Source organism: Stegostoma tigrinum, chromosome 21, assembly GCF_030684315.1.
Source record: "Stegostoma tigrinum isolate sSteTig4 chromosome 21, sSteTig4.hap1, whole genome shotgun sequence".
NCBI lineage: Eukaryota > Metazoa > Chordata > Chondrichthyes > Orectolobiformes > Stegostomatidae > Stegostoma > Stegostoma tigrinum.
In genome coordinates, this window is record NC_081374.1 from 10,549,495 (window position 1) to 10,568,056 (window position 18,562).

At 45.8% G+C, this 18,562-nt stretch overlaps 1 protein-coding gene across 17 annotated transcripts in view; it reads left to right on the top strand.

Annotated features, from left to right (window-relative positions):
- The window catches only part of plekha6 (pleckstrin homology domain containing, family A member 6), a 351,695-nt gene that overhangs the window by 217,152 nt on the left and 115,981 nt on the right, over positions 1–18,562 (top strand). Inside the window, exon 1 of one of the 17 annotated variants that reach the window (XM_048553364.2) lies at positions 16,117–16,183. The exons of 15 other annotated variants lie outside the window; for them this stretch is intronic. Coding sequence is in view for 1 of the 2 variants with exons in the window: in XM_048553356.2 (XP_048409313.1) it covers positions 16,700–16,821 (122 nt within the window). In the remaining variant the exon portion in view is untranslated. Of the gene's footprint in view, positions 1–16,116; positions 16,184–16,309; positions 16,822–18,562 lie in introns of those variants that run through there. One more of the 17 variants, XM_048553356.2, reaches the window with a different exon arrangement.

Sequence of the window (18,562 nt, forward strand, 5' to 3'; positions counted from 1 at the left end):
GATTCTTAATACTGTAATTTCTTTTAGATGTTCATTCAATAATCCATCTTAATATAGAGACCGCAGTCTGTTTCACAATTCAAGCTGGCTTCAGTTAATTTAGATAATTCAAAACGTTTTACTGTGGAAAAAATGTCCTTGAATTCTTAGAAGTACACCCTACAGGGTGGTATGGTGGCTCATTGGTTAACACTACTGCATCACAGCGCTGGGAACCCAGGATTGATTTCTCCCTCAGGCGACTATCTGTGTGGAGTTTGCGTATCCTCTTTCTGTAGTTGTGGGTTCCTACTGGGTGCTCTGGTTTCCTCCCACAGTCCAAAGATGTGCAGGTTAAGTGGTTTGGTCATGCTAAATTGCCTGTTGTGTCCAGGGATATGCAGGTTAGGTGCATTAGCGATGGAAAATGCAGAGATAAGGTGGGTCTGGGTGGGATGCATTTTGGAGAGTTGGTGCAGACTCAGTGGGCTGAATGACCTCTTTCCGCAATGGTGGGATTCTATGATTCTGTGTGGCATTTCAAACTAATATAAGAAGCCTGTCCATGAGCAAACCAATGATGAAGGGTCTAGGCCCGAAACATCAGCTCCCCTGCTCCTAAGATGCTGCTTGGTTTGCTGTGTTCATCCAGCTTCGCACCTTGTTATCTCAGTTTAAATATCAATTCTCATCAATTGAGATTGAGCAAACCATCTGCAATAGGGTTAGGATCACCCTAGATTTTTCTTGTCTTAAATTGACCACCCATCACCATGGGTGAACTGTCTCCTCTACAAAGTGAGAGGAAGGCAAGGGTGCCAAATTCTAAATATTGGTAATAATTTCTCCTACAGGAGGTGATGGGTTGGCAAGTTGCAGTTTTACAAGACTTTAATTCGGCCACATTTAGAGTATTGCATTCAATTCTGGTCAGCACATCACAGAAAGGACGTGGAGGCTTTGGAGAGGGTGCAGAAGAGATTTACCAGGACGCTGCCTGGATTAGAGGGTATGAGCTATAAGGAGAGGCTGGAAAAATCCGGGTTGTTTTCAGCTGAACGGTGCAGGCTGAGAAGAGACTTTCTCGCAGTCTATAAGATCATGAGATGCATAGATAGAGGACATAATACTAGGGGACATGCATTTAAGGTGAGGAGGGAAAGTTCAGAGGAGACATGAGGGGCAAATTTTTAACGTAGAGTGTGGTAGGAGTCTGAAACACACTGCTGGGGTAGTGGTGGGCCAATTCAGTAGGGACATTTAAGGGACTTGCAGATCAGCACACAAACATACAAGGAATGGTGGGATATGGACCAAGGGCAGGCAGAAGGAATTAGTTCCATTTGGCGTCATGTTCAGCACAATATTGTGGGTCGAATGGCCCGTTCCTGTGCTGTACTGTTCTAACTTGACTCTGGTTGAGCCATTGCCATGGGGAGAGCAATGGGAAACCATAGGCTCCCCAAGCCATTCACCAGATTCCGGTTCTCTGCTAGTGAAGGGAATATGTTTGCATCTTGCACCTTTTGCGTATCACCGAGGAGTTTGCGGGTTAATATTGGTGTTGGGGGAGTGGGGCACTTATTAGTAATTATTACCCATTGCTTTCTCCATGGCAATCCATCGGCCCCTTATAGTCAACTTGCAAATCCATTTGCTCCCTTTTCTACTGTAGCGTTAACTGCAGAGTTTCTTTGAAATTTGGCATTCTTGCACATGTCCTCATGAGTGCAAGGTGAAAAGCTATGTCATTTTTTTTCCAGCAAGATACTTTACGATCAAAGCTTGGAACTGTGATTGTTCAGCGTTCAGTCCTGGATCTTGGTATCTTAAGGAAAAAATATATTGACCTTGGAAGGAATGCAGCAGAGATTCACAAGGTTCTGGAGGGATTAAATTATGCAGGCAGCCTGCCTAAAATAAGCTTGAATTCCTTTGAATATATTGCAGTGTGATGTAATTGAGGTGTTTAGGATGATCAGAGATCTGATAGAGGATGTTTAAAAACTACTTTCACTGGTAGAAGGGGGCATAACTGTAAATTTAATCCTCGATCATTTCCCTGTGATGTCAAAAAGTATTTATTCACACAGCGAGTGGTAGAAATCTGGAATTCTGCCTTCTAAAAGCAATTGAGATTAGGATCAATTGAAAATGTTACAATTTAGATGCCGAGATATTTGGGAAATGAAGCAAAATGTTGCAGATAGTGGATCTCCTTACTTGAGAAAGGATGTACTGGCACTGCAAGGGTGCAGAGGAGGTTCTGGAATTAAGGTTGTTTTATGAGGAGATTGGGACTGTAGTTATTGGAATTTAGAAGAACGAGGGGGAGTCTTATAGAATCATATAAAATAATGAAGGGAATAGATAAGATAGAAGCCAGAAGTTTGTTTCCTCAGGCAGGAGAAGCTAGAGCTAGCGGGCATAGCCTCAAAGTAAGGGGGGGGGCGCAGATTTAGGACTGAGTTGAGAAGGAACCTCTTCACCCAAAGGGTTGTGAATCTGTGGAATTCCCTGCCCGTTGAAGCAGTTGTGGCTACCTCATTGAATGTTTTTAGGGCAAACATAGATTTTTGAACAGTAAAGGAATAAAGGTTAATGTGAGTGGGTGGGAAAGAAGAAGAGTCCACAAAAAAAATCAGCCATGATCTTATTAAATGATGGAGCAGATGGCCTACTCTTGCTCTTATGTTCTTATGAAACCTGTAGAAAATACAGAAAATGACTCAGTTCTAAATAGGAATCACACAGGACTTGAAGCATTGACTCTTCTTTTCTCCATAGGCCTGCTGAATTTCTTGAATATTTTCTGTGTTTGTTGCATAGATACTCGGTTTCTGCCTCCTTATACCTTTACCCAGAATACATGTAAATTAGGTTACCATAATTAACCAAGATCTAGTTGAATAAATTAATAGCCTCATGTGTTATTCCTATATATCTCAATGTACTGGCAAGTTCAAGGCTAGTGTTTCCAAACTTTTCAACATGCAATTCTCTTTGTTTGGTAACTTTTTATAACATCCCAGCCATTTGCCAACAATTGGGATTGTTTAACTACAGGGAAGCAGAATCATAGACCATCCCCACATTGTGGAAGCTGGCCACTCAGCCCATCAATTCCACACTGACCCTCCAAAGAGCATCCCACCTAGACCCACCTCATCCCATCACTGTGACCTTGCGTTTCCCATGGCCAGTCTACCTAACGCAGTTGTTTGTTAGCTCGCAGGGCCAGTTGTTATGTGGTGCACAGACATTTCGTTACCCTTCTGGGCAACATCATCAATGCAACCTCTAAATGAAGTGTTGCTCTTCTGCTTCCTTCTGGGTTTATTTGATCCTCTGGTGTGATGGTATTGTCAATTATGGTTCCATTGTTTTAGCAGCGGGCTGTATACGGGGTCTATGCCTGTGTGTTTGTCAATGGAGACCTGTGTTGAGAACCAGGCTTCCAGAAATTCCCTTGCTTGTCTGGTGTTCATTTGCCCTAGTACGGTCACTTTGTCCCAGTCGAACTGATGGCCCTCTTTGTCTGTGTGTATTGAGACAAGTGAATATTGTTTGTGTCTTTTTAGTGCCAGCTGGTGTTTGCTCATCCCCATTGTCAGTTTCCTCTATTGGACAAACAATAATCACTTGTCTCAATACACACAACGAGGGCCATCAGTTCGACTGGGACAAAGTGACCGTACTAGGGCAAATGAACACTAGACGTGCAATGGAATTTCTGGAAGCCTGGTTCTCAACACAGGACTCCATTCACAAACACGTAGAAATAGACCCCATGTATAGCCCGCTGCTAAAACAACAGAACCATAAGTGACAATACCATTATACCAGAGGATCATATAAACCTGGAAGGAAGGAGAACACCAACGCTTCGATTCGAGGTCACACTGATGATACTGCCTAGTAGGGTAACGCAACAGCTACACACCACAGAACAATTGGCTCGGCGAGCTAACGAACAACTGTATCAACAACCAGAGTTACAAACTTTCACAAAGACCCTAAAAAATCTACCTAATCTACATACCTTTTGGACTGTGGGAGGAAATTGCAGCACTCACAGGAAGCCCAAACTGACATGGAGAGAATTTACAGACTCCACACAGATAGTTGCCGGAGGGTGAGATTGAACCCAGGTCCCTGGTCCCATGAGGCAGTAGTACTGAGCCACTTGCCATCCTGTATACCCTTCTATCTTGAAGCAGTGCAGCACTGTTCTGACTACAGCTCAGACAGTGGAACCAAAACATCAGAAAAAGCTCAATCCGCAAAACGAAAAACGCTGCCCAATGATGATAATACCTTGCCACAAACATCATAAAAATGTAACTCAACCTGTGGTTAATTTAAGAAGTTAATTGGCGTATTGATGGGTGCTGGATTACTTTGAATTGTAGGGGTTAGTTTAGCTCAGTTAGCTGGATAACCAGCTTGCAAAGCAGTGTGATGCTGATAGTGTGGGTTCAATCCCTGTGACTAGCTGAGGTCACACTGAAGGACTCTCCTTCTCAACCTCTCCCTTCGCCTGAGGTGTTGTGACCCTCAGGTTAAACAACCACCAGTTGTGTCTGTATAATGAGAGAGGAGCTCTCTATTTTGTTAAGGCTACAGTAACTTGACTTTGAGTTGTGTTGTTACATATCCTCTCTTGCATTAATCTTTTCATCCAAATAAGTAAATATTTTCCTTCAAATTGGCTGATTGAGATCTCCACATAGGTTATGTACAGCACATTGACAGGTCATGTAACCTAACCCAGTTAGCTGGTTAGATACACTTGATTTAAGTGAGAAGCTGTATGATTGGGCTATTAGAACTCAGTGATTGGAGGAAGCAAGTTCAAATTAGCCAATTGGCAGGATTTGTTACTTTACGTTACCAAACTAAGTTACTGTTTCAGAAGCTGAACCATGATGAAATATTTACCCCGTTTTTTTTCGAATATTTCCTAACCACCTCTGCAAACTTTGCTCTGTCATTCACTAATAATTAACTTTTTTCTTATTGATAAGATTCAGTGCATGGAACTACATAAATCAAAAACTAGATAGACCAGTTGATGCTTTGGTTTAATGATGTGCAATCCACTGGGGCAGAATGACATCATTTATCTATCTAGGGTTGTTGCCTTCTGCCAACTGAGTGTGAGAGGACAGTTGGATTTTAGCTGCATTATTGAACCACATTCTACAGCTTCAGTTCAGTTATAGGATTGTTGGGGCAAGCTTCATTATTTCCACTAGTGCTGTGTGTCTTTTTTATTTCCCCATGTGTCTTCACCTCTCTAGGCTCTGGAACAATTCCCCTAAACCTGGCTGTCTTCTCTGCTTTAAGTTCCTTCTCAAAACCCTCACTTTGGCCAAGATTTTAATCTACTCTCCTCCTATCTCCCCACTGTGGTGATACAGGCCAGGTTTGTCCTTGCAATTTAATCCTCTAATCATCGACATCATCAATGATTCTTTTCTGAGCTCCTCCAAATCAGAATGCCTCTCTAGAGGTGAGGTACCTGTAGCTGAAGGCAGTTCTCCAATGCAAGTTTGACCTCAGCTCTGTGTAGTTTTGCATCTCTTCTCATCATTTTATTTCAACCCCCTTGAGATAAGTCCAACATTTTGGAAGCTTTTGTGATTATTTGACATCTGTATGTGAAGTTCTATAGATTAGTGTACATGAGTGAGCATCCAAAACCCATTGCACTTTAACCTTTCCTTGACCCTTCTCAGTATGACAATATTTTGATTTGCTTTCCATCCATCTAAAATAGATAGCTAAATCCTTCTCTACTTTCAACTCCATCTGCTACATGTTTGCCCACACATTGGAGGCTCCTTTGCAGAAATGCTTCTGTTCCCCACATTCTTCTTGCAAACATATGAGCATCTGAAGCAAGAGCAGAGGTAAACCATTCAGTGTCACATGTCTACCCATGGTGGCTCGGTGGTTGGCACTGCTGTCTCACAGTGCAGGGGACCTGGGTTCGATTCCTGTCTTGTGTGACTGTCTGTGTCGAGTTTGTAACTTCTCCCATATCTGTGTGTTTTTCCTCTGGGGGCTCTGATTTCGTTTCACAGTCCAAAGATGTGCAGATTAGGGTGAATAGATCATAGGAAATAGGGGTTAATGGAGATGAGCTGGGTCTGAATGAGGTGCTCTTCAGAGGGTCAGTGCAGACCTGATGGTCTGAATGGCCTCTTTCTGTACTGTAGGGATTTAATGATTTAATAAGATCATAGCTGATCTGTTTTGCACTCGATATTCTCCGTTACCCTGATAATTTTTCGAATACCTTGCCTGGCACGAATAAGTCTACCTCTGCGCGAAAAGTATCTAATAACTGTGCCTCCAGATACTGCTGTTTTCCCAGTGATTCAAGGTACACTTTTTTTTGAGATGCTAGCACCTCCCACATGAAGTTTTCTTTTTAACAAAGAGCTGCTGGTCTTGCTGGGTTTTAAATCCAGGAGGGGAAAGTGTTAGGGCACGTCCGGTAGTTGCCTAAAGTAACCCAAAGAAGTTTGAATGAAATACACATCCGTGGGGTTGAGATTTCATTTTCCACAGTTGTCGCAGTTTTCGTTGTTCCTGACCTTTTGAAACTGTGGTCGTGCCATGTCCTCTTGCTTTCTGTGATTTCATTTCTGTTGACTTTTCCCGGAACATGTGCTGCCAGATTTCACAATCCTACCTTCAATCTGCCTCTATCCCTTTGTAATTCCTTGCTCCCGTGCATCTCCTGTCTACGAGCCAGGGTTTGGCAAATATACCCTGGAATGGTCAGTCGAGCAAAGTGTTGGCTGTTGCCATTCAAATGTTTTTCACTTGCGCTGCATCTTCTTTATTTAGATTGTAGCATACTTGTAGTGTCCTTGATTTTTTTTCCAGTCATTAATTCAAGCATCCTTATGTCCGATTCTCTGAACTGTCCTTCTGTCTAGGCTGAAGCCTCATGAAATAAGGTTGCATATCTGCCAATGTGGAACCTGTCTAAAAAGCACTACTCAGTCGTACAGTGTGGAGAAAGCTTCTTCTGTGGACTCTCGGCATCCATAACATAAACCTGGTTATTATGAATGGTCTACGCATTTTTAATATATGACAAACAAAGTAACAGTCTTCTCATCTCATCCTTTTGCCTAACCTGCTCTCCTCAAAGCCAAAATCTGAGAGGTACATGCACCATAGATTCCCACAACGATGAAAAACCCAGTGAAAGATCAATAAAACTTGGGAATGAATGTACTATAGGTACTGGAGTTCCGTTTTCAGTAATTTGTAGAAATGCAAATTTTCCCTAAAGGGAGGGTAATATTTTGTACTTGGGAAGAGTTGGAGAGTGCTCATACTGCTGTGTGTGGGAGACTTAGAGAAGCCTGTCCTGTAACAATTGATGTAATTTGTATTTATTGTGTCACTCACATGGTGCTAGGTGTATAATGGGGATTGGGTTCAGTGCTCAACACAGCAGTGTGGAAACAAAAGCTGCTTTGTTGTTTGACATCGCAGAGTTACAGCATGACCGTTGGCACCTGATCGATTTTTTTGAAAGGCCAATAAATGTTCCAAGGATTTATGTTTCCTTCTCAGGGAGTTTCCTTTTCCAAGACACTTATTGATCCAATCATCTTCCCCTGATTGTGCTTTACGCCCTGCTGCTCTATGTCATAGTGAGAGAAAACTGACTACTTGGTTGTTCCTGAAGATTAGGCATTTTTGTATTTTGTGTGACCTCCGTGAATTTTGAGCCTCAGTTGTCCATACCCCATTCCTCTCCAAGGAATGTAACTCTGCACAGTCACAATCTTAGGGTTCAGTGATTACCACTGCTGCCTAAAAACAGCAGGGACTCCGGTTCGATTCCACCCTTGGGCGACAGTCTGTGTGGAGTTTTCATGTTCTCCCTGTGTCTGCGTGGGTTTCCCCTGGGTGTTCTAGTTTCCTCCCACAGTCCAAAGATGTGCAGGTTGGGTGGATTGGCCATGCTGAATTGCCCCACAGTGTACAGGAATGTGTAGCTTAGGTGGGTTATAGGGGACTGGGTCTGGGTGGGATGCTCTGAGATTTGGTATGGACTTGTTGGGCTGAAGGCCCTGTTTCCACACTGTACTGGATTACTGTCATGGTTCCCACACCTATTGCTGTGCTGAGAGTAAAACCTCTTGCACTCTGAACCATGACCCCTCCTCCTCCAAAGCACACCCCCCAATCCCACCACATTCTGCCTTTTCTTTAATTCTAGGTTCAACTTTGGAGTTTTTCTAAGAACGAGTAGCCCTCGTGTTACCCTGGATGTGGTACTAATTGTAGAAATGTTTTCTGTTTGCCTTGTCTTTCACAAAGCCTTGTGCTAAAACCCTACAGGAAAGTTGCATTGCAACACAAAATGACTCGCTTTGGTCGAAATTATTATCTGTTGTGCTCGGGGACAAAAAAAGCTGCTCCTTTTATCTCAAATGTGGAAATTCCAAGCTACGGAAAATGAGCCACCCATGATGTGGGTGTTGTCATCAGGAGGGTACTGGCACCCACTGTGGGCTCATGTTAGCTCCAGTAATGTAAAATAGAAGTGGGTAATGTGCTATTGAAAGATTCATTGCATGTTTATTACAGCTCCTGATCTATGTATAAATAGAATATTCACAGGCACTTCAATGCCTCTTGACCAAAGCTATTTGGCTACATACAGTAACATCCTTCATCAGCATGTCACGCTTCAAGTGGCCCCAGTGAAGATGGAGACTGAGATCTTTATACCGTCATATAGTGAGGCTCATTTCTCTCAAAGTCACATTGTATTCTGACTGTGAGCTACAACAGTAATTCTACGATAGAGCAGTGTTGCTTGTACCCATACAGTGAATTAGAGTGGTGAGTAATTAGAGGACAGAGAGAACACCAAGGAAAACCTTCCTAATCTGGAATTTGTTTTCAGTGTGAATTAGCTGCCTGAAAAGATGGTTGAAGCACATTTGATTGTAACTTTCTGAAGGAATTGGATAAACGCCCGAAGGGAAAAATGTGGGCCTTGGGGAAAGAGCGGGAGGGTGGGACAAATTGGATAACTCTTTCAAGACCATATGAGGTGAATGGCCTCCTTCTATGCTGTATTATTCAACAGTCATAGAAGCCCCCAAGTGTGGAAACAGGCCCTTCAGCCCAACAAGTTCACCCTGACCCATCCCTTTAAACCCACCTGATCTACACATCTCTGAACACTAGGGGCAATTTAGCATCCTGTGACCTCTGCCATGGATCGGCAGAAACCTAGGAGTAGGCTTGGTTAGCTATCACCGTTGTGCATTTTGCAAGGCCTAGGAGAGGAGATGGAGGTTTGCAACTTGGGAATGTTTGATCAATCCAAACGCTTGTTTTCTGATCCACTCTGGGGCATCGTATGATACTCGTCTTCAAATACTGGAGCCTCACAGAGGAGCTACTGCAGTAACCTGGGTGCTAATTTATTGCAGATTTAAGTCAAAGAAAGTACTTCTGTTTGGTTCTATACAAATTGAGGGAAGAGTTGTCTTTTAAAGGAGGGGATTGTCTCTAAGAGTTGCGCTGCCATTCAAAGAAGACAAGGATCGAACGATGTGCTATTTTGGCCTTATATCTAAATGGTACATAGACAAACTGATCTAACTGTGTAGAATGTAAATTTTAGAAATAGGCCTTTCAGCCCAATTAGACCAGACCATTGTTTGTTTTTCATGAGTGTCTGTACTCAGTCCCTTCATCTAACCTCTCTGCGCAGCATTTTATTCATTTCTCCCTCTGATATTTACCTAGCTCCCCCTTAATGCGTCCACCTCCATGATTCTTTGTTGCAGCATGTTCCAAATTTTCCACACTTTAATTATTTTGCGTGTGCGCGTGTAGAACCACTTTGTAAATTGATTCCCGTCAAGCATTTCCTGAAATACTGACAATCACTTCACTATTTTCGCAACTTGCCTGACTAAATGCAGCACCCATCAGTTGGTTGATTTTGCCTTTAGCCGTAAAAATACTTTTTACAAGTTGCAAGGTTACCTGCCACAATGACCCTCGCAAGCAATGCATTTCAGATTCAAACCATCCTCTAGTTTGAAAAGTCTTTCCTTAGATCCTGTCTAAAGCCCTTTTTGGTGGCTTTAGACCTGATGTGCCAAAAGGCCTCTCTACTGTATGATTCAACTATCAAACTTCATCTGAAAGATGCTCATAGGACTTTGCAGCTTTCAGTTTGAGTTATAAGGAGAAGCTGGATAAGCTGGGATGTAGGAGATTGAGGGGGTGACCATATGGAGTTCTATAAAATCATGAGAAGCTTAGATATGGTAGATAGCCAATAAGTTTTCCTCATTGTAAAGGAGTATAAATCTAGACGGCATAGGTTGAAGGTGAGAGGGGAGAGATACAAAAGCATCCAGAGGGAAGTTTGTTTCGTACAGTGGGTGGTAAATGTCTGGAACGGGTTGCCAGAGGTAGTCATGGAGGCATGTACAATTTCGCCATTTAAAAAACATTTGGGCAGGTAAACAGATGGCATAGATTTGGCTGGATATGGGCCAAACATAGGCAAATGGGACTAGATTAGTTATGAAAACTGGGCAGCATGGACAAGTTGGGCTAAGGGCCTATTTCTATGTTACAGACCTGTATGACTCTATGACAGTTTCAAGGTCACTGGGTGAGACCGGCTTTATATTACAGATCTAAATAATTGAATTTTAATTCCACCAGCTGCTGTGGTGAGGTTTGAAAACATGTCCCCAGATTATTAGCCTGAACCTCCTAGATTTGTTGTCCAGTAATGCACTGCAGTACCGTCATCTCTGACATGAGTCATTTGTGTGCGAGTGTGTGTATGTTTACATATCTATTTGTGGATGTTTGCATGCGTGGATGTTTATGGCTGTGTATGTGTGTCCACGTGGTTTGGTAGACAGAAGTGGAGATTATATTTGTGTGCGACGAGTGTCCAGTGTGGGTATCAATCATACTGTCCCAACGCAAATTAGATTGGGCATAAACAGTCACATGGTGAAGGGTCTGATGAAGGGTCTGGGCCCGAAACGTCAGCTTTTGTGCTCCTGAGATGCTGCTGGGCCTGCTGTGTTCATCCAGCCTCACATTTTATTACATGGTAAAGGGCTCTGTTTCATACACTGTTTATTTCCTTTCAGAACAGATTCTGCATTGCATCTACTTTTCCGAATCTTTCTGTGTAATGGATTTCATTGTTTTCTCGTTAAATTCTCAAATGCTCTCTAGCAATTGGAAACCTTTTGAGGACTAGGTAGAGGACAATACTTTTTGAACCAAAACAGTAATTGCTGGAGAAACTCAGCATCTGTGAAGTGAGAAACAGAGGTAACATATCGAACTCAGTGACCAGTTCTGAAGATAGGCCACTGTATTCAATGCTCACTCTGGTTCTCTCTGCACAAATGCTGCAGACTTGCTGAGTGTCTCTACCGATTTCTGTTTCAATACCCACCACCCAGTGCAGCCCCCAGCCCATGACAGGCCATACGCGTAAAGAGCAGTGATAATGGGAACTGCAGATGCTGGAGAATCCAAGATAATAAAATGTGAGGCTGGATGAACACAGCAGGCCCAGCAGCATCTCAGGAGCACAAAAGCTGATGTTTCGGGCCTGGACCCTTCATCAGAGTGGGGGATGGGATGACGGTTCTGGAATAAATAGGGAGAGAGGGGGAGGCGGACCGAAGATGGAGAGAAAAGAAGACAGGTGGAGAGGAGAGTATAGGTGGGGAGGTAGGGAGGGGATAGGTCAGTCCAGGGAAGACGGACAGGTCAAGGAGGTGGAATGAGGTTAGTAGGTAGGAGATGGAGGTGCGGCTTGGGGTGGGAGGAAGAGATGGGTGAGAGGAAGAACAGGTTAGGGAGGCAGAGACAGGCTGGGCTGGCTTTGGGATGTAGTGGGTGGAGGGGAAGAGCTGGACTGGTTGTGTGGTGCAGTGGGGGGAGGGGAAGAACTGGGCTGGTTTTGGGATGCAGTGGGGGAAGGGGAGATTTTGAAGCTGGTGAAGTCCACATTGATACCATTGGGCTGCAGGGTTCCCAAGCGGAGTATGAGTTGCTGTTCCTGCAACCTTCGGGTGACATCATTGTGGCACTGCAGGAGGCCCATGATGGACATGTCATCTAAAGAATGGGAGGGGGAGTGGAAATGGTTTGCGACTGGGAGGTGCAGTACGGGAGACGCGGTCGAGGGCGTTCTCGACCACTGTGGGGGTGAAAGTTGCAGTCCTTGAAGAACTTGGGCATCTGGGATGTGCGGGAGTGGAATGCCTCATCGTGGGAGCAGATGCGGCGGAGGCGGAGGAATTGGGAATAGGGGATGGAATTTTTGCAGGAGGGTGGGTTGGAGGAGGTGTATTCTAGGTAGGTGTGGGAGTCGGTGGGCTTGAAATGGACCTCAGTTACAAGCTGGTTGCCTGAGATGGAGACTGAGAGGTCCAGGAAGGTGAGGGATGTGCTGGAGATGGCCCAGGTGAACTGATGGTTGGGGTGGAAGGTGTTGGTGAAGTGGATGAACTGTTCGAGCTCCTCTGGGGAGCAAGAGGCGGCGCCGATGCAGTTATCAATGTAACGGAGGAAGAGGTGGGGTTTGGGGCCTGTGTAGGTGCGGAAGAGTGACTGTTCCACGTAACCTACAAAGAGGCAGGCATAGCTGGGGCCCATGCGGGTGCCCATGGCCACCCCCTTTGTCTGTAGGAAGTGGGAGGAATCGAAAGAGATGTTGTTGAGGGTGAGGACGAGTTCAGCTAGGCGGATGAGGGTGTCGGTGGAGGGGGACTGGTCGGGCCTGTGGGACAGGAAGAAGCGGAGGGCCTTGAGGCCATCTGCATGCGGAATACAGGTGTATAGGGACTGGATGTCCATGGTGAAGATGAGGTGTTGGGAGCCAGGGAATTGGAAGTCCTGGAGGAGGTGGAGGGCGTGGGTGGTGTCACGGACGTAGGTGGGGAGTTCCTGGACCAAAGGGGAGAAAATGGTGTCCAGATAGGTGGAGATGAGTTCAGTTGGGCAGGAGCAGGCTGAGACAATGGGTTGACCAGGGCAGGCAGGTTTGTGGATTTTGGGAAGGAGATAGAAACGGGCCGTGCGGGGTTGGGGAACAATGAGGTTGGAGGCTGTGGGTGGGAGGTCCCCTGAGGTGATGAGGTCATGAATGGTGTTGGAGATGATGGTTTGGTGCTCGGGTGTGGGGTCATGATCGAGGAGGCGGTAGGAGGAGGTGTCGGTGAGTTGGCGTTTGGCCTCGGCGATGTAGAGGTCAGTGCTCCATACTACCACTGCGCCACCCTTGTCTGCGGGTTTGATAGTGAGGTTGGGGTTGGAGCGGAGGGCTGCCCTTTCTGCAGGGGAGAGGTTGGAGTGGGCGCCCGGGGTGGAGAGGTTGAGGCGGTTAATGTCTTGACGGCAGTTGGAGATTAAGAGGTCGAGGGCGGGTAGGAGGCCTGGGGGTGGTGTCCAGGAGGAGGACTTGTGTTGGAAGGGGGCGAAGGGGTCAGTGGAGGGAGGGTTAGGTTCCCGGTTGAAGAAGTAAGCATGGAGGCGAAGGCGGCGGAAAAACTGCTCTATGTCCAACTTCACCATGACTTCACTATGACTTCACCAGCTTCAAAATCTCCCCTTCCCCCACTGCATCCCAAAACCAGCCCAGTTCGCCCCCTCCCCCTACTGCACCACACAACCACCCCAGCTCTTCCCCTCCACCCACTGCATCCCAAAACCAGTCCAACTTGACTCTGCCTCCCTAGCCTGTTCTTCCTCTCACCCATCTCTTCCTCCCACCCCAAGCCGCACCTCCATTTCCTACCTACTAACCTCATTCCACCTCCTTGACCTGTCCGTCTTCCCTGGACTGACCTATCCCCTCCCTACCTCCCCACGTATACTCTCCTCTCCACCTATCTTCTTTTCTCTCCATCTTCGGTCTGCCTCCCCCTCGCTCCCTATTTATTCCAGAACCCTCACCCCATCCCCCTCTCTGATGAAGGGTCTAGGCCCGAAAAGTCAGCTTTTGTGCTCCTGAGATGCTGCTGGGCCTGCTGTGTTCATCCAGCCTCACATTTTATTATCACATAAAGTGCATTTCTCTTCTGAACTGATGTTTGAAATCTTCATCAATTTGTTGCCATTATTGTCTTGAAAAAACAAGATAACAGGCAAAAACCTACAAATCTTCTTTATTTTGAATGAAGAGAGAATTATTAATAAGTATCTGGGACAGGAGAAGATAAGTTATTGATATTTGCAGTGTGTAATTCTTCACCAGAACTGAAAGATGAGTTTCATTATCTTGAGTTGTGATGAAAGGCACTAAAGATATTATAATCCCTCTGTTGCCATTACAAATGCTGACCAACCTGTTCTGCATTTTTAATAGTTTCTGTTTTATCCCCCCATCTATTTCTTTCTCTTATTTTTCTATCTTTCTGTTTTTGACTACCTTGCTGTCTGTCTGATGAGCTCTGTGTCTCTCTGTAGCTGTGTCTCTTCCTGTCTGTGTGTCCCTCTCAGTCTCTGGGCTCTCTGTTTCACTCTGTAGTTCTCTCTCTTTCACTGTCAGTCATGCTCTGTCCACCTCTCAAACGCCTTCCCTAGGAACTGTATGTATGTTTTCAACTGCTGTTTCTTTTGGGTTACTGACAGATTCGTAATCCTATAATATTATTCTTTTAAGTGATAACACATTACAACAAAATCCTGACTTGTAATAACATACGTTGTAATGAAAACAAACTCACCACACAATCAAATAGGTTCTGAACAGGTCACCAACATCAAGTTAAAGCGTGATTGTTTATATCCCTGAAATCTGAGATGGCAGTACCTTCCACTATGCGTGTCTAGCATGTGCAGTATTTTTCTTTAATGTGCAGATCAATATAATCCTCAATTTAGCAGATTATCAGATCAGCCATGATCTTATTGAATGCCAGAGCAGGCATGATGGGCTGAATGGCCTATTCTGTTCCTAGATCTCATGGCCAATGAGTTACCACCACACCAACCTCAGCTTACCCATGCTAGACCTGTGCGCCAACACCTTTCCCCATTATACCCAGGGACCTCAGGAACTGGGTTATACCAAGACCACTCTGGTGACCAGCTGTTGAAGAAAGACAAATGTGCATTGATTCAATGTGGACTTCACCAGCTTCAAAATCTCCCCTTCCCCCACTGCATCCCAAAACCAGCTCAGTTCTTCCCCTCCTGCCACTGCATCCCAAAACCAGCCCAGTTCTTCCCCTCCCCCCCCACTGCATCGCAAAACCAGCCCAGTTCTTCCCCTCCACCCACTGCATCCCAAAACCAGCCCACTTCTTCCCCTCCCCCCCAACCTGTTCTTCCTCTCACCCATCCCTTCCTCCCACCCCAAGCCCCACCTCCGTCTCCTACCTACCACCTCATCCCACCTCCTTGACCTGTCCGTCTTCCCTGGACTGACCTATCCCCTCCCTACCTCCCCACCTATACTCTCCTCTCCACCTATCTTCTTTTCTCTCCATCTTCGGTCCACCTCCCTCTCTCTCCCTATTTATTCCAGAACCCTCCCCGCATCCCCCTCTCTGATGAAGGGTCTAGGCCCAAAATGTCAGCTTTTGTGCTCCTGAGATGCTGCTGGGCCTGCTGTGTTCATCCAGCTCCACACTTTGTTATCTGCGCATTGATGTTATGTCTTTCATGACATAGGACGCCCCAAAGTGCTTTATTGCCAATTAGGCACTTGTTGAGCTGTAATGACTGTTGTAGAGTGTGGAAACACTGCAGCCAACTGACACACAGCAAACTCTCACAAATAGCAATAACTGAGCAATGTCTTTCTGTTTTTGTTGGTTAAGGAGGTAAGTTTTGACCAGGACCCAGGGAGAAGTTGCCTGCATTTATATGGGACCTTGGCATCTTTAACACCTGGTTGGGATTGAACCTGGAATCATTCTAATCTGAATACCAGGGTGGTGCTTTTTCATAACATGAATGTTTGGCGAAACAGTGTGGATCACTGTTACAGTGCGGTACTGAGAGCCTCATCCAGATTCAGGGTGCTTTGTAATACTGAACCCTGCTCAAGCAGCTTCTTCGTGAATCTTACAAAGGCAGGACTTGACACTTTTTTTTGCCTGAATTCCCTTTGCCTAATTTCATGTGATGGAGGTGTGGCATGTAAAGGGTAAACCATTTCACAAAGTAATCCATTAGTGCAAATTGAAGGAGACAGAAGCACTTGACGGCTTTGTGATCACTGTTGAGGATTAAATAGGTCTTAGCTCAGACCTGCAGGCAGCAAGCTAATGTAAAATAGCTTTATCGGCAAGTCTCAATGCCTCATTATTGAGAGAGGTTGCTGGCTGCAGAAAAACCCCTGTCAGTACCTGACTGACTCCGGTGTCCTTCAGAACCTCCCTTGAGAGGGAGGGAGGGGGAGACTGTGTGTGTGTGTGTGTGTGTGTGTGTGTGTGTGTGTGTGTGTGTGTGTGTGTGTGTGTGTGTGTGTGTGTGTGTGTGTGTGTGTGTGTGTGTTAAGAGAAGAAACTGCTTGAAGAAATTCCGTCTCCTGCACTTCACCTTGCTGGCTGCCTAGGTGTAGGCTTTGTCAGGCTGCCAAGGCCAAGCTTCAGAATGAAGCTGCTATCCTCCCTGTCTGCTGGAGAGGAATTCCGATGCGGAGCATAACGATGTGCAGGGAATGATCCTGAAATCCCAAGCCCATGGGACGGAAGAGCACCACAAGCGTCCTAGGGTATTGATTTTGCAGGAGCTCTCTGCCGTTAAGATAATGTTGAAGTTCAGGGCCGACAGGAGGAAGAGGTAGGTACCTGTAAAATGGTGACAGTGTAACGGCTGCAGAGCTTGATTGACTAGTTTACACATTAATGCTGCATTGCAGTGTTCCTATGGAGCAGGCAAGAAGGCTGCTCTGAGATTGTTGAGCAAAGAGGGACCTGGGTGTGTTTTTCTGAAGGGGCTAGTGCGAGGGGTGCTGTTGGGCTTTGGGAAGGAGTTGTTTGTCTGCCTGACTTTTAAATGCTGCAGGACAGCATATGGTTAAATGTGTGGGAGAATTCTGCGTGCCTTTGCTACTGATGTGTTGACGTGCCTAAGCAAGCAGGGTCTGTGTGCATGCTTACTGCATGTGCTCAGTGCAGGTTGGGGATAGAGAAATGACCTGAATTCAGGAACAGTGGGCTCTGTCACCTACCAATGCCACTTCCTCAGTTTCCATCTGCGCCAGGGTTAAGTGTCTCGTGCTGCATAGAAATTATACTCATACAGTGTGGTTAATAGCAAAGGAGATGGTGGGGCCCTGTTGGGGTTCAGGGTGGACAGTGTTGCATTTATGTGTCCATTCAAAGTATCATGTGCCCAATCGCCAACATTGATTGCTCCAGTAAAAACCGAAAGGACTGTGGATGCTGTAAATCAGAAACAAAATCAGAAATTGCTGGAAAAGCTCAACAGGTCTGGCAGCATCTGTGGAAAGAAAGCGGAGTTCGCATTTCTGGTCAGGCGATCCTTCCTCAGAACTAAAGGTAGCTAGGAAAATGTAGGTTTCTGTGCAGAAGATAGGTTTGTGGGGAGGGGTTAGGGAGGTAGACTGCCCTAGTCTGACTTCACTGCTGGACCTTAAATAAGATCAACATTCAGTGCATTAGATACACTACGTGGTTTGTGGTAGCACACCATTTAGAGATGTGATGCAAGATGTGATCGAACCATTACTTATTGTGTGTGTCTGTCTGTCTGTCTGTCTGTATAGGATGTTCCTGGCACTTCGCAGAGATGCGTTTAGAGGCAGACAGAGCTCTGGCTTTCTTAAGGAGTGGTTGACAGGAAACCAGCAGCCTGTGCCATGTTGGAGTGGCAACATAGCCCCACTTAACAGCCATTATTTCATATATCTGATAAAATATTCCCAACGTCAATCAGACCAATACCCACGCATCTCCAAATGAGTTTGCAGTTCCCAGACTGAATGAGGGGTCAGCTGACAGGTTGGAAGGCCACTGGAGACTTGTCTCAAACTCCCTTTAATGAATCCTCAACAATCATCCCTTGGTCTGCTATCTCAGTTTCGACGCAGGTTCAGAAGAGCTCTGAACCCTGGAGGAAAGGTCAGTGGACTGGAATCATTCCCTGTGTGAGGCTGGATGAACACAGCAGGCCAAGCAGCATCTCAGGAGCACAAAAGCTGACGTTTCGGGCCTAGAACCTTCATCAGAGACAGGGATGGGGTGAGGGTTCTGGAATAAATAGGGAGAGAGGGGGAGGCGGACCAAAGATGGAGAGAAAAGAAGATAGGTGGAGAGAGTATAGGTGGGGAGGTAGGGAGGGGATAGGTCAGTCCAGGGAAGACGGACAGGTCAAGGAGGTGGGATGAGGTTAGTAGGTAGATGGGGGTGCGGCTTGGGGTGGGAGGAAGGGATGGGTGAGAGGAAGAACCGGTTAGGGAGGCGGAGACAGGTTGGACTGGTTTTGGGATGCAGTGGGTGGAGGGGAAGAGCTGGGCTGGTTGTGTGGTGCAGTGGGGGGAGGGGCCGAACTGGGCTGG